Below are 12,593 nucleotides of genomic sequence, written 5' to 3' on the forward strand. Positions count from 1 at the left end.
GGTAAGTGAAGACTTTCATGGGACATGATCCTTGGGCTAGTGTTCAGATATAAGTGAGCATATACCAGTTGAGTCTTTCTGCTTCTGGGTTAACTCACTCATTATGATCATTTCTAGCTCAATCCATCTGTCCACAAATTTCAGGAATTCCTTGTTTTTAATAGCTGAGTAGTATTCCATAGTGTAAGTGTACCACAGTTTCTTTATCCATTCTTCTACTGAGGGATACTTAGGCTGTTTCCATGTTCGGGCTATTATGAATAAGGCTGCTATGAACATGGTTGAGCAAATGTTCTTGTTGTGTGCTGGAGCATCTTCTGGGTATATTCCCAAGAGTAGAATACAAAATGTCTTTCACTGTTCAATGTTGTAGGCATAATAGCAGCTTTCCATAGATCTACAGAAACAAATCCCATCAACTGGCAGTATACTAAATTACTCAGATAAGTTAAATTCATTAGTTGAAAAATAAATTGTCTTATCAAAGGGGTCTTGTTACAATGACAAAAGTTCTTAAAAATAGCCTAGCTGCACCTTCTTTCATCTGAGGTCATGCAAGTAGGAAACAGTTGCTGCATACGAAAGACTCCCCAATTCTCCACGATTGTCTGGAAGGTGTGCAAATAGATATAGGTCTGTATAAGACACCAACCATTTGGTTATGCTGCTATCATTGAGTCATACATGCTTTTGTGCATAACTCAAGCCATCTCAATAAAAGTATTCATTCACTAATCTATAAAAAAATAGCCTAGCTGAAAAAATGTTCTTTAAAGCTGTGACTTAAAATGAAATCTACACAAAACCTTGTTGGTGTGGAATACATAGAAAGAAAGGTAGAAACCAAGAAGAGAGAGCAGTTCTGATTGTCTCTTAAGCCTCCAAAGCATCTTTGAGGTATTGCCTTCTTGGCTGCATCTCAACAAGAATCACACTGGACTTTAGATATTTGGTACTATGAGATAATGCCTTAAGGTACTAACCCTGAAGTAACTTCTTATGGCACCAGCAGAAAGCTAACAGAGTTTGTTATTTAGTGTAGCAGTCCACTACCTCCTTCAGTGCTGGGAAACTGAAACTATCCATATGTCTTACATCTTTCCTTAGGGTGTTTTTATAACTCTGCAAGATAAAAATACAAACTTGCAGGTGTTATCTTTAATCTGGCACCATGACCAAGTCTTCCTCATGCTGGCTCAACCTGCCACTAGGTGACCAAGTAAACCTGTGCAGAGAGGAGCTGGGCTAGGATCAGACTGAAATACTCTGTTGGCAGTAGAGGTATCCAGACTGGTTCTGGTAGTGGAAATCCAGAAAACACCTTATCTGAAAAGGGAGGTATTCTATTTAAGGTCTTATTGAGTCCATCAACATGCTGCACTTTGAGGATGAAGGCTTGGCCATTCACTTATATAGCTTCTGCTCCTTCATACCATTTTAAGCTTAATCATGCACATTAGATAGCTGGGTGGGTATTTGCATATATCTTAAACATGGACTTCCAAGAACAGAATTCTTAGACACTGTTAGTCTACATTTTTCAAGACCAAAGAGAATAGAAACAGTTAGTGTACAGAGATTATATAAGATGCATATTTCATGACACATTCAATTTGGGAAACCCCAAGTAACTTGAATTAATACTTCTAGTGACCCTATGCCAAAACTCTTTAGTCACAATGGGAACTTTGATCTCTTCATTTCACAGTGAATCCATCATTCCTTTCAGGTCATTCCCCTCATATTTCCCATGGCCTCATATTAGATTAGATTCCTATACTTTCCCATTACCATCGATCACTTAGCCCTGAAACTCTTGATCTTTTATTTTAATCCTATTCTACTGGCTGAATCTTGATAATCTCTAAGTAAACAAGCAGCTATTTGTGTACAGAAGAAGACACAATCATACTAAATGGACTTACCCAATTCCAACTGAAAAACAGGTAGAGTTAGGGATGATGGGGAACACAATACAAGCACATGCTGGGAGATGAAGGAAAAACAAACTCCACCTTATTCCTCAACACTTTGAAATATACAAACTCTAGCTGCATTTGAAAGCACCTTAGGCCACTGTGTTTTGGGTCATAGATGATTTCAAAATGCATTCTAAAGACAATGAAGTGAGTACTCGAAAGGCTACATATTCAAAGGATCCTCCTTTGCATACTTTTATATTATTTCAAAGAAAATAAACATTTAATGATTATGTCATTTGCTTCTTTACACCTAGACCCTACTGGAATTAATTTTTTGTCATGTGCATTCACATAACACAGCCACTAAATGCTTGTGGCCACAGAAACATTTGTGGACCACATTGTATTATCTCGTATCAATTTTGTATATAGTGCTTGGTTGTAAATAAACCTCTAGGGTAAATGTTAGTCAGAGAGTTAGCATTGCAGAGACCAACAATTCCTCATTATTTAGTTCAGAGAATAATTTAACTTGTATAATTTGATATTAAAACATTACTGGAAAAGTCTAAAGAAGTAGAATTTATGAAGTTTCCATCAAACCTTCAATTTCAAAATCTTACTGACACAGGTTCTTGTTCTTCCAGCACTCAGGAAAATTGGACTTAAGATTGAAAACGGTGAAAACACTGCACATTGTGTAACATAGAACCTTCTTTCTTTCTCACATTAAATTTTTTTATACCAGAAAAAAGATGCATTAAGATTAATAAAAATGTACATTTTCATAAAAACCCCCAGCTTCTTCAAAGGTTATGCTTTTTGTTTAAATGCATTTACAAAAAAGATTGATATGTAAGTACCAAAGGGGTGAAATATAGCACAAATAATTTAAAATTATTAATATGAAACAGTCTGGTTCAGAGAAAGAATTCTAAAGACTGCTGTTTTTCCAATGAAGTACATATTAAAAAATTGAGAACACAGGGCTGGAGACATTGCTCACAGGTTACAAGCACTTGTTGTTCTTGCAGATAATCAAGGTTTGATTTCTGGCACATAGATGGTGCTTTTCAGCCAATTGTTTCCCCAGTTTTATGGGATCTGACACAGTGTTCTGACTTTCCTGGGCACCAGGCAAATACATGGTGTATAGGCATACATCTAGACAAGACACTTGTGCACATAAAATAGATAAATCTTTAAAAACAAAACTTTTCACCCACAGAGTAACTAAAGAAATGAATTGTTCAAAAACACTATAGAATTATGACACGCTATTTTCTATAGTGAAACAGCCCAAGAGTACTCTGAGTGCTTCATCTCCACAGGATTAAGGCAGCTGTGATTATCCTCAATAGATGTCCCCTTGACAACAGATTCCTAAAGGATAACAGCCATTGACTAAGAGAGAATCTGGGCTATCTTTCAAGTGGGCTGAATTATAGTTCACCAGCAGACACACAAGAGGAATCCTGTTGGGAATAGCATCCTTCCAACACCAGCTCTTATAGTTCCATTCCTTAGATATCTGTGGAGCAGGAGGCCATCTTTCAGACTAACTTGATGGATTGCAATGTTATACTTATTCAAGGGATTCTGGAAGCTTCTACCATTTTTATTCTAAAGGCTGTATTCAAAGAAAAGAGGACTTAAGTGAAAATATTTGTGCTTACAGATGCAAAAAAAATGGTAGCCAATAAAAGGATAAAGGAAAAAATAATGTTGCTATCTTAGTGAATTCATTATTTTTATACTGTAAAGACTCCTCATAATGGGATGATAAAATTAATAAGTCTAGAATATTTTAAACATAGTCTTAAATTTATTTAGTGCATTGTCATTCACCTGTAAGAGAAGAACTTCATTATGCTGTTTTTAAATTAAAATATTTCAGGACCACCAATGTGCTTTTGCCATCATTTTTCTCATGGCCTCTTTAACTTCCTTGTTTCTGAGACTGTAGATGAGGGGATTCAACATGGGGATCACCACTGTGTAGAACACAGACACCACCTTGTTCTGGTCTGTGGAGTAGCTGGACTGGGGCATCACATAGATGAATGTGATGGTCCCAAAGAACAGAGTGACTGCAGTGAGGTGGGAGGTGCAGGTGGAGAAGGCCTTCTGGCGGCCCTCAGTGGAGCGCATCTTCAGGATTGACACAAGGATGTAGACATAAGACAGAGAAATGATGAATACGGTGACCACAATAATGGAGCCTGAAGAGATTGCTGGAATGACCTCAAAAGAAAAGTCATGAGAACAAGAAAGCTTCAAAAGTGGTGAGTAGTCACAGAAGAAGTGATTAACTTTATTTGGTCCACAAAAGGACAGATTTAAGGAACAACCAGTAAATATCCAAGCATTCAGACATCCACCTAGGTAGGAAGCTCCCACTAAGAGGATGCAGACTATGGAGGACATCTGCGTGGAGTAGAGCAGAGGTGAGCAGATGGCCACATAGCGGTCATAAGCCATGGAAGCCAGCAAGAAAGATTCAGATGTCCCGAAAGTCACTACAGAACAGAGTTGAGCCACACAGCCAGCCACAGGAATGAGTGTTCCCTTCCTGAGAAAACCCCTCAGCATGACTGGTGTGACTGAGCTGGAGTACCCAATGTCTAGAAAGGCCAAATGGCTAAGGAAGAGGTACATGGGGGTATGAAGTTGAGGGCTGCTTCTGATTAGGACAATTATGTTCAAATTACCCATGAAGGTGACAGAATAAACTATTAGAAACATAACAAATAAAATGGCACTGACTGTAGCATCCTCTGTTAACCCCAAAAGAATGAATTCTGTTACAACTGTGTAGTTTCTGGGATCCATCTACGTCAGGAAGCTGCCACAGAAAGAAAAACAAGAAGCCATTAGAATGGAATCCAGTAGGACCACTTGTATATTGTTTTTATTATATAAGTGACAAAAAATAGTGACACATGTGCAGGAATATGTTGCCATTTGAGAGCTTATGGAAGAATTTCAGCTTATAAAATTCAATGATGCATGGTCAGTTATGATTAGAAAATTTATTACGTTTTTATAATTAAATCCTATGTAGCTCATGTTGGTAGTTTACGCTTCCCCACTGAAATGAGAAAAACTTGTTTTCTTTATAGAGTTCAGTTTCAAGAGGGATGAACTAAGAACTTGGTTTTATTACTGGCAACCTGAGGAGCTTTAGACAATTGGCATACAAACACAAAATCCACCATTACTTCATCATAAGTTACATCAGCATGTACCTCGTAGAGTTATGTTGGATAAGATGAATATGTATAAGAATATGTATTGAGCATATGAACAGGTGGTTGTTGGACAAATTATCAATGTCTCAATATAACCCACCCTTAAATTGTAATGCAAAATGAGACATAATCACCATTGCATCAATAGAAAAGAAAAACTATTACCTGTTAGTGTCTGTGCCTCAACAATAAGGACAAATGGCAAAGAACTGCCAATGCAAAGCAAGGCTATGTTTATGAGAAACAATGCCTTTTGGGATATAACCTCTCGAGTACTTGACTTGCTTGTTAAAATTCCACTGAAAATCCATCTGGACTGTGAAAATTACAACGACCTGCATTCATATAAGTATGCATTATCTGCTAACTTCTATTATTTACCTTTCATGCATTAACTTTTTTGGTGAAAACTTTTTGTGGGTTGCTAAAACTATTCTAACTCTCTTGGAAGTGGCAAGAATGATCAAGGTACAGCATGTAGAATCAGTTTCAACTTAAAGTTGAAAACTTTCAGGAAGTAAATATTTTTAATGCAGCTCTCGATGACACCATCTTTTTTTTTTTTTTTAAATTCAATTTTCAGTTTTAAATAGTTGGAAATTGCATCTGGAAAGATGACTCAGCAATTAAGAGTACTTGACGCTCTTGCAAAGGACTCAGGTTTGGTTCCCCATACTCCCACAAGAGCTCATACCTGTACTTATTGCTTTTTCCAAAAGTAAGAAGTGAATTGCTCTTTCTTCTACATCAAATACGTACTATCATGTGTCATTTAAAAAAAAATCAGTAATTCCAAGAATATACATTTTAGGTGCAATAGATATATATGATTCTATAGAAAGATAAGGTAAAATAGTTTGATAAGGTCTTCAAAAACCTCAGAGGCATACAGAATATGGCATTTTAAAATGCTTTTATTATTTTAAAGATTCACTGACTATGAGACAGGTTAATTCCAGGCAACGCCCAGCCTACCTCAAAGAAGATGATGAGCATCAAAGAACTTTCTTATGGAGATGGCTTCAAATGTGGCAAACAAGCCACTGGGCAGAATATCCTTGTTTCTACTACAGACCTTTAAAAAAGGGCAAGCTTGGATCCATGCAGAGTTGATGGCCAAACTCTGCCAAGACAGGATAAGCAGGTCCTCAATAGTTACTGCCTCACCAATATGTCTGTCAGATATATTGGTCCAGAAGGCTGAAGATGATGCTCCAATGTTATAGAGAGTTTGGGTGACTGCTCAGGTAGCAAACTCTCTCTGTCATCTTCTCATTTGGGAAGCTGCTAACCTGTACCCCCTGTAAACTCAGGTAAGTAATTTTATTCCTTCTCAAGTCTCTGATGGGGTTGAAGACCAGACAGTTTAGTTTTACAATTAAACTTAGTTGTTTAGGAGTTAAGACACTTTTTAGATCTAGATAGATGTTTTAAGTTGGTAATAATGAGATATGATAGATACTAATTTACATTCAGAATTTTGGATGAACCAAGATAGAAAAGATGTTCTCTTCAAGGCTGCCAAATACAAAAGGCCAAAACACTAAGAATGTAACACTTATATAATTTCTGATTGTGTCATGGTTCTTCTTGCTATAAGTAGTTTATTTTATTATATATATGTGTGTGTGTATAATACTATAAGTGTATATGTAAAAAATAAAAAAATATTTATTAAGAAACTTAAAAAAATAAAAAAAATAAAGAACACACACACAAAAACCAGTCATTACAGAACTAGAGCAACTGGCACCCTCTTCTGACCTCTGCGAGTGTTATATGTTTGTGACACACAAGTTCTCATGAAGGCCAACTACTTACACACATATAATAAAAATAAATAAATCTTTTAATAATCATAGTTGGAAATTCACATGCAATTTTAGGAAATAACACAGAGAGCATATACTTCTTTCTATCTGTTTCCTCAATAATAACATATTGCCAAATGTTAGTACAGTTCATAATTAGCATACCAATACAGTATTAGTCTATAGGCAAGATGTAGAACATTTTTTTTATCACCATCAAGATTGGTCAAGCTAGATATATATCCTCAAGAAATTTCCTTTAGGCATGATTCTCTCTCAAATTTCTGATAACATGTAACATGTTCTCCATTTCTTAGCTTGGCCCTTTCAATTATTAAGCACCAAATAACACCTTATAACATCTCCAGTAATCTTCATTGAAGGCTATGTGTTGGATACTAATATACTATACTCAAGCTATTCTGAAGACAGGAAAAAAGAATACTTCTAAACTTGCCATATTAATACTAAACTTGACAGACTAATGAGAAAGTAAAACCACAGGTCACTATCCCTGTTGAATATAAATCCAAAACTCTTCCACACAGTATTAGCAAAGTGAATTTAAGAACAGTTTTTTTTAAAGACCAGGTACTCTAAGTTTATCTATGGCATGCAAAAATGCTATATTACACATGTAAATCAATGTGTTACAAAATTAATAATAAAAAGCACTGAATTCTCTCAGTAAATCCAAAGGAAGCCTCTGACACAAGCACTTTTATAATATAACTTCTTAAACAACAAGCTTTGAAAACAGTAATTTCTCTTGCTATAATAAAAGTTGCATATTATTACCTCATAACAAACATTATACTCAGTGGTGAAAAACTGTTGCCCCCACAAAATCAGCGGAGAATGTGTCCAATTTTGATATTTTAATTCAGAATAGTGCTGAAAGTCCTAGCTTGGGTAATTAGACAAAATAAAATAAAAGACAACAAACATGTAAGCAGAGGAGGAGGAGTGGGCTTTCTTTGGATACCTGTGACACATTTTATTCCTTCTCAAGTCTCTGATCAGGTTAAAGACCAGATAGTTTAGTTTTACAATTAAGCTTAGTTATTTTTTGGGTTAAGATGTTTTTAGGTCTAGATAGATGTTTTAAGTTGATAAAAATGAGATATGATAGATACTGATTTACATTCAGAATTTTAGATGTACCAGGATAGGAAAGATGTTCTCTTCAAAGTTGCCAAATACAAATAGCCAAAACACTGTGAATGTGACATTTATATAATTCCTGATTGTTTCGTGGTTCTTATTGCTGTAGGTAGTTTATTGTATATATGTGTAATAATATAAATGCATATGTAAAAAAAGAAAAAATACAAAAATTTTTCAAAAAACTAAAATTCATCATCAAAGTGGTATGCCATGTAACCAACCAACAAAGTTAGTTGCTTCTCTGTACAGGGACCATGAATTACTTGAAGAGGAAATTCAGAAAATAAACCCATTTCTAAGAGCATAAACATAGATGAAGCAAACAGGAAAAAAATTAACACAGGAATGTGTTGTACCTACAACTTCAAGAGGTATAAATAAAACTACCAAAGATGTAAATAAATGGTGTGACATCTTTGGTTCAAGCATTGAGATATTCAATATTGTTAAAATGTCCACTGTATCTAATGTGAGTATGGAGCCACCCAAATCCTATCGAAACCTTGAGGCCTTCTTTATATAAATAGAAATGTCAACTCAAAAATTCTTATCCACTCACAGAACATTCAAAATAATCAAGGTTTTCTTGAGAAAGAACATAGCTGAAGTGTCCCAAATTGTTTCCAATGTTATTTATTTTTGGTTGTTAACCTAGTCTTTAATGCCTGAACCATCTCTTCCAACCTCCAAAATATGAATGAAGTAAAATCTTTGTGAGCTCCAGGAGTCCTGGTTAGTTGAGTCTGCAGGCTCTGTTTGCATGGTGTCCCTAACCCATCTGGTTTCTCTGATTCTTCCTCCCCTTCCTCTGCAGGACTATACGTTTGGGTGTGGGACTCTGCATCTGCTCCCATCAGTTACTGGATGAATGAAGTCTCTCTGGTCTCTTTGATGACAATTCTGCTACGCTCTGATCCCAGAACACTCTGCAGGCAGGACAAACTATAGGCCAAAGGTTTTGTGGTTGGGTTGTTGTCCCAATCTTTTCACTTGAGGCCTTGCCTTGTTACAGAAGATGGCCAGTTTAGGCTCTGTGTCTCCCATTAGTAGGAGTCTTTGCTAGGGTTGCTCTCATAGATTCCCTTGCACTAGGTTACCAACTTACCTCTAAAATGCTTCCCACCACTACAGTCCTTTTTCCCAGTATTTTTCCCTCATCTCAATCTGATTCCTTTTTTCCCCACTCCCTCCTTTCTCCATCCCACCTCTGAAGGAGAATAGGGAGCCTGTGTGGTTTGACTTAGTCTGCATATATGTAATGGGCAATTAGCTTGGTGTTCTTGTGACAATCTTGGGAGTAGCACCAGGGGATTTCCCTGACTTTATTGCCTGCTTGGGGAACCTTTTTACTCCTTCTGGCTTGCCTCATCCAGCCTTGATGTGATGGTATATACTTAGTCTTATTCTAATGCAGTATTTGGTTGATGTCCCTGAGAGGCCTATACTTTCCTGAGGGGAAGCAGAGGTGGGTGGATCTGGGAGAGAGGGGAGGTAGAGGGGAGAGACTGGAGAAAAGAGGAGGGAGGGGAAAATGTAGTAAAGTTCAAATAATATATGTGATGATGATAATGATCATCATCATCATAATCAATAATGTGAGACTCTCAGTATAAGCCATCACCTATGTTCTGAATGATCTTTGAAGACTGTGACATTATTACATAGCAGATAATGGAAATTCACATTAACAAATGGAGTAAGGGGAAAATAGGAGGGAGGGAGGGAGGAATGAGAGGATACAAGGGATGGGATAACAATTGAGATGTAATATGAATAAATTAATAAAATATATTAAAAAATGATTGGGAAAACTAAATAGCTAAATATAAAAGAATGAAATCCAATCTCAGTCTTACATCATAATAAAAATCAACTGAAATGGATTGATGTCAGTCCTGAGACTAAAAATATCCTGGAATTACAAGTGGGCGACTGATCCTTGACATTTGTATGAGCAGTCATTTCTTACATATGAAACTTAAGGGGACAAGTAACAAAACAAAAACAAATAAGATCCCATCAAAAGAAAAGTGTGCCCAAAGCACAGAGAAGACTCTGGACAATGAAGAGAAAGCCTATGGAACTTGAAAATATCTGCACATCACATGTTTGAAAAAGAGTTACTTTGCAAAAATAAGCAAAGAATTCTTTGAACTGAAAAATCCATGATTTAAAAATGGATTGGAGCTGGAGAGATATCTCAGCAGTTATGAGCCTTGGGTTTCATTCTTAGCACCCACATGGCAGTTCACAAATGCCAGTTAACTCCAGTATCAGGGCATCTTACACTTTCTTCTGGCTCCCAGATATACATCCAGGTAAAATTGCCAGAGCCTGCTCTGGACAGTATTGAAATGAGAAACTGAGGCAAGACATAGTTGGAAACACAGAATAGGCTTGAGAGGGCCTGCAGTCAATCCCGCATGACCCCTTAACTTTATTCACTAGCTCAATTTATAGACATCAGGCATGGGGAAAAAAGCAGAAGGTCACTCTCAGGAGATAATGCTGACACAGGGAAAATGGTTTAATCTCAATGGACTCTCAGCCTTGAGGCCACAGTGTACATTTTCTGAAATCTGAAGTCCTTGAGTGTATACTTGGCAGAACATCCTTTTTAATCATGGGCTCAGCCAATTCATGTGATTCTTATGCTGGAGCAGAGATCATGACAGCAATGCCTATTGATAGCCTTTACAAATGGCTCCTGCTGTAAAATGCCCATATACATAGAATAAATAAATTAATTAAGCTGGGTGCAGTGGTGCACACCTGTAATCCCAGCACTTTGGGAGACAGGGGTAGGTGAATCCCTGTGAGTTTGAGGCCAGCCTGGTCTACAGAGTGAGTCCAGGACAGCCAAAGCTACACAAAGAAACAAAATCTTCAAAAATAAAGAAAAAAAAAGTAGATTAACTAAAAATAAATAAAAATGGGCTAAGCTATTGAAGAGATGTGTAAATGGCCAGTGGACACTGTGAAGGATGCTTAGTGTCACTAAATCATAGTTGAAAAGTTAATTAAGTCACAATTGTATATTTTCTATACTTCTCAGGATCACTGATGCAAAGAAAAAGATTAAACAAGAGCAAGGGTTGTTTCATTAGCCTGGAGTATATAAGCATCTGTCTTATAGATAAGAGTCTAAAACAGCACAACCTTTACAGAAAAGAATTTGTAGTTCTTTTTTTAAATTGAGAATGAAACTATCGTGTGAGCCAACAATCTCTATCCAAAAGAACTGAAGTCTCTGTTTTAAAACACTATTAACATTGCTCATCATTATAGTACTCATCACAATAACCCAAATTTGAAAGACACCTAATGCCCACCAGCGTATGAATGGACGAAGAAAATGCAGTATGCTCGTACAACAAACCATCATTCAATCTTAAAACAGAAGGAAGCTGCCATACGCCACAGTATTCATAGTGCCTGGAGACACCACGCTAAGTGAAATAGCCCTATCACAGAAGAGCAAGCATTGTATGATTCCAAGTAATATGAGCTCTTTGAAACAAACTGGTACAGCCACTTTGGAAATCTACCTGGCGCTATCTCAGAAAACTGGGAATAGGGCTTCCTCAAGACCCAGCTATTCCACTCCTTGGAATATACCCAGAAGATGCTCCAGCACACAACAAGAAAATTTGCTCAACCATGTTCATAGCAGCCTTATTCATAATAGCCAGAACATGGAAACAGCCTAAGTGTCCCTCAGCAGAAGAATGGATAAAGAAACTGTGGTACATTTACACTATGGAATACTACTCAGGCATTAAAAACAAGGAATTCCCGATATTTGTGGACAAATGGATTGAGCTATAAATGATCATAATGAGTGAGTTAACCCAGAAGCAGAAAGACTCAAATGGTATATATTCACTTATATCTGGACACTAGCCCAAGGGGCATGTCCCATGAAAGTATTCTCTCACCAGAAAAGTGGGTCAGAGGGGAGGACATCCTATTGGGACTCTAGGTGAGAGAAGCATGGGAGGATGGGGAAATAGAAGGATCCAGAGGGTCCTAGAAACCTACAAAAAGAACATTATGATGGGCGGATCTGGGCCCAGTGGTCCTGAGCAAACTAATGGCACCAGCCAAGGACAATATGTGCAGTAAACTTCGAACCTCTAACCATATCTAGCCAATGGACAGGACGTTCTTCACAGTTGAGTGGAAAGTGGGGTCTGACTTTCACACGAACTCTGGTGCCCCATATTTGATCACGTCCCCTGGATGGGGAGGCCTGGTGGCACTCAGAGGAAAGATAGAAGGCTACCAAGAAGAGATTTGATACCCTATGAGTATTTACAGGGGAAGAGGTCCCCTTCAGTCACAGTCATAAGGGAGGGGAGTAAGGGGAAAATAGGAGGGAGGGTAGAATGGGAGGATACAAAGGATGGGATAACAATCAGATGTAATATGAATAAATTAAC

At 37.2% G+C, this 12,593-nt stretch overlaps 1 protein-coding gene across 2 annotated transcripts; it reads right to left on the bottom strand.

Annotated features, from left to right (window-relative positions):
* Positions 1 to 3,815: 3,815 nt before the first annotated feature.
* LOC127191847 (olfactory receptor 480) lies at positions 3,816 to 10,876 on the bottom strand. 2 transcript variants are annotated; one of them, XM_051149177.1, is made up of 2 exons: positions 10,857 to 10,876; positions 3,816 to 4,743 (listed from the first exon to the last, which is right to left on the bottom strand). In XM_051149177.1, the coding sequence occupies exons 1-2, from the start codon at positions 10,874 to 10,876 to the stop codon at positions 3,816 to 3,818; spliced, it is 948 nt and encodes a 315-aa protein (XP_051005134.1). The 2 variants fall into 2 exon arrangements, with proteins under 2 accessions (XP_051005134.1, XP_051005135.1); XM_051149178.1 differs by lacking the exon at positions 10,857 to 10,876 and having other exon boundaries at positions 3,816 to 4,850.
* Between the last annotated feature and the right edge of the window lie 1,717 nt (positions 10,877 to 12,593).

Source organism: Acomys russatus, chromosome 7 (genome assembly GCF_903995435.1).
Source record: "Acomys russatus chromosome 7, mAcoRus1.1, whole genome shotgun sequence".
Lineage (NCBI taxonomy): Eukaryota > Metazoa > Chordata > Mammalia > Rodentia > Muridae > Acomys > Acomys russatus.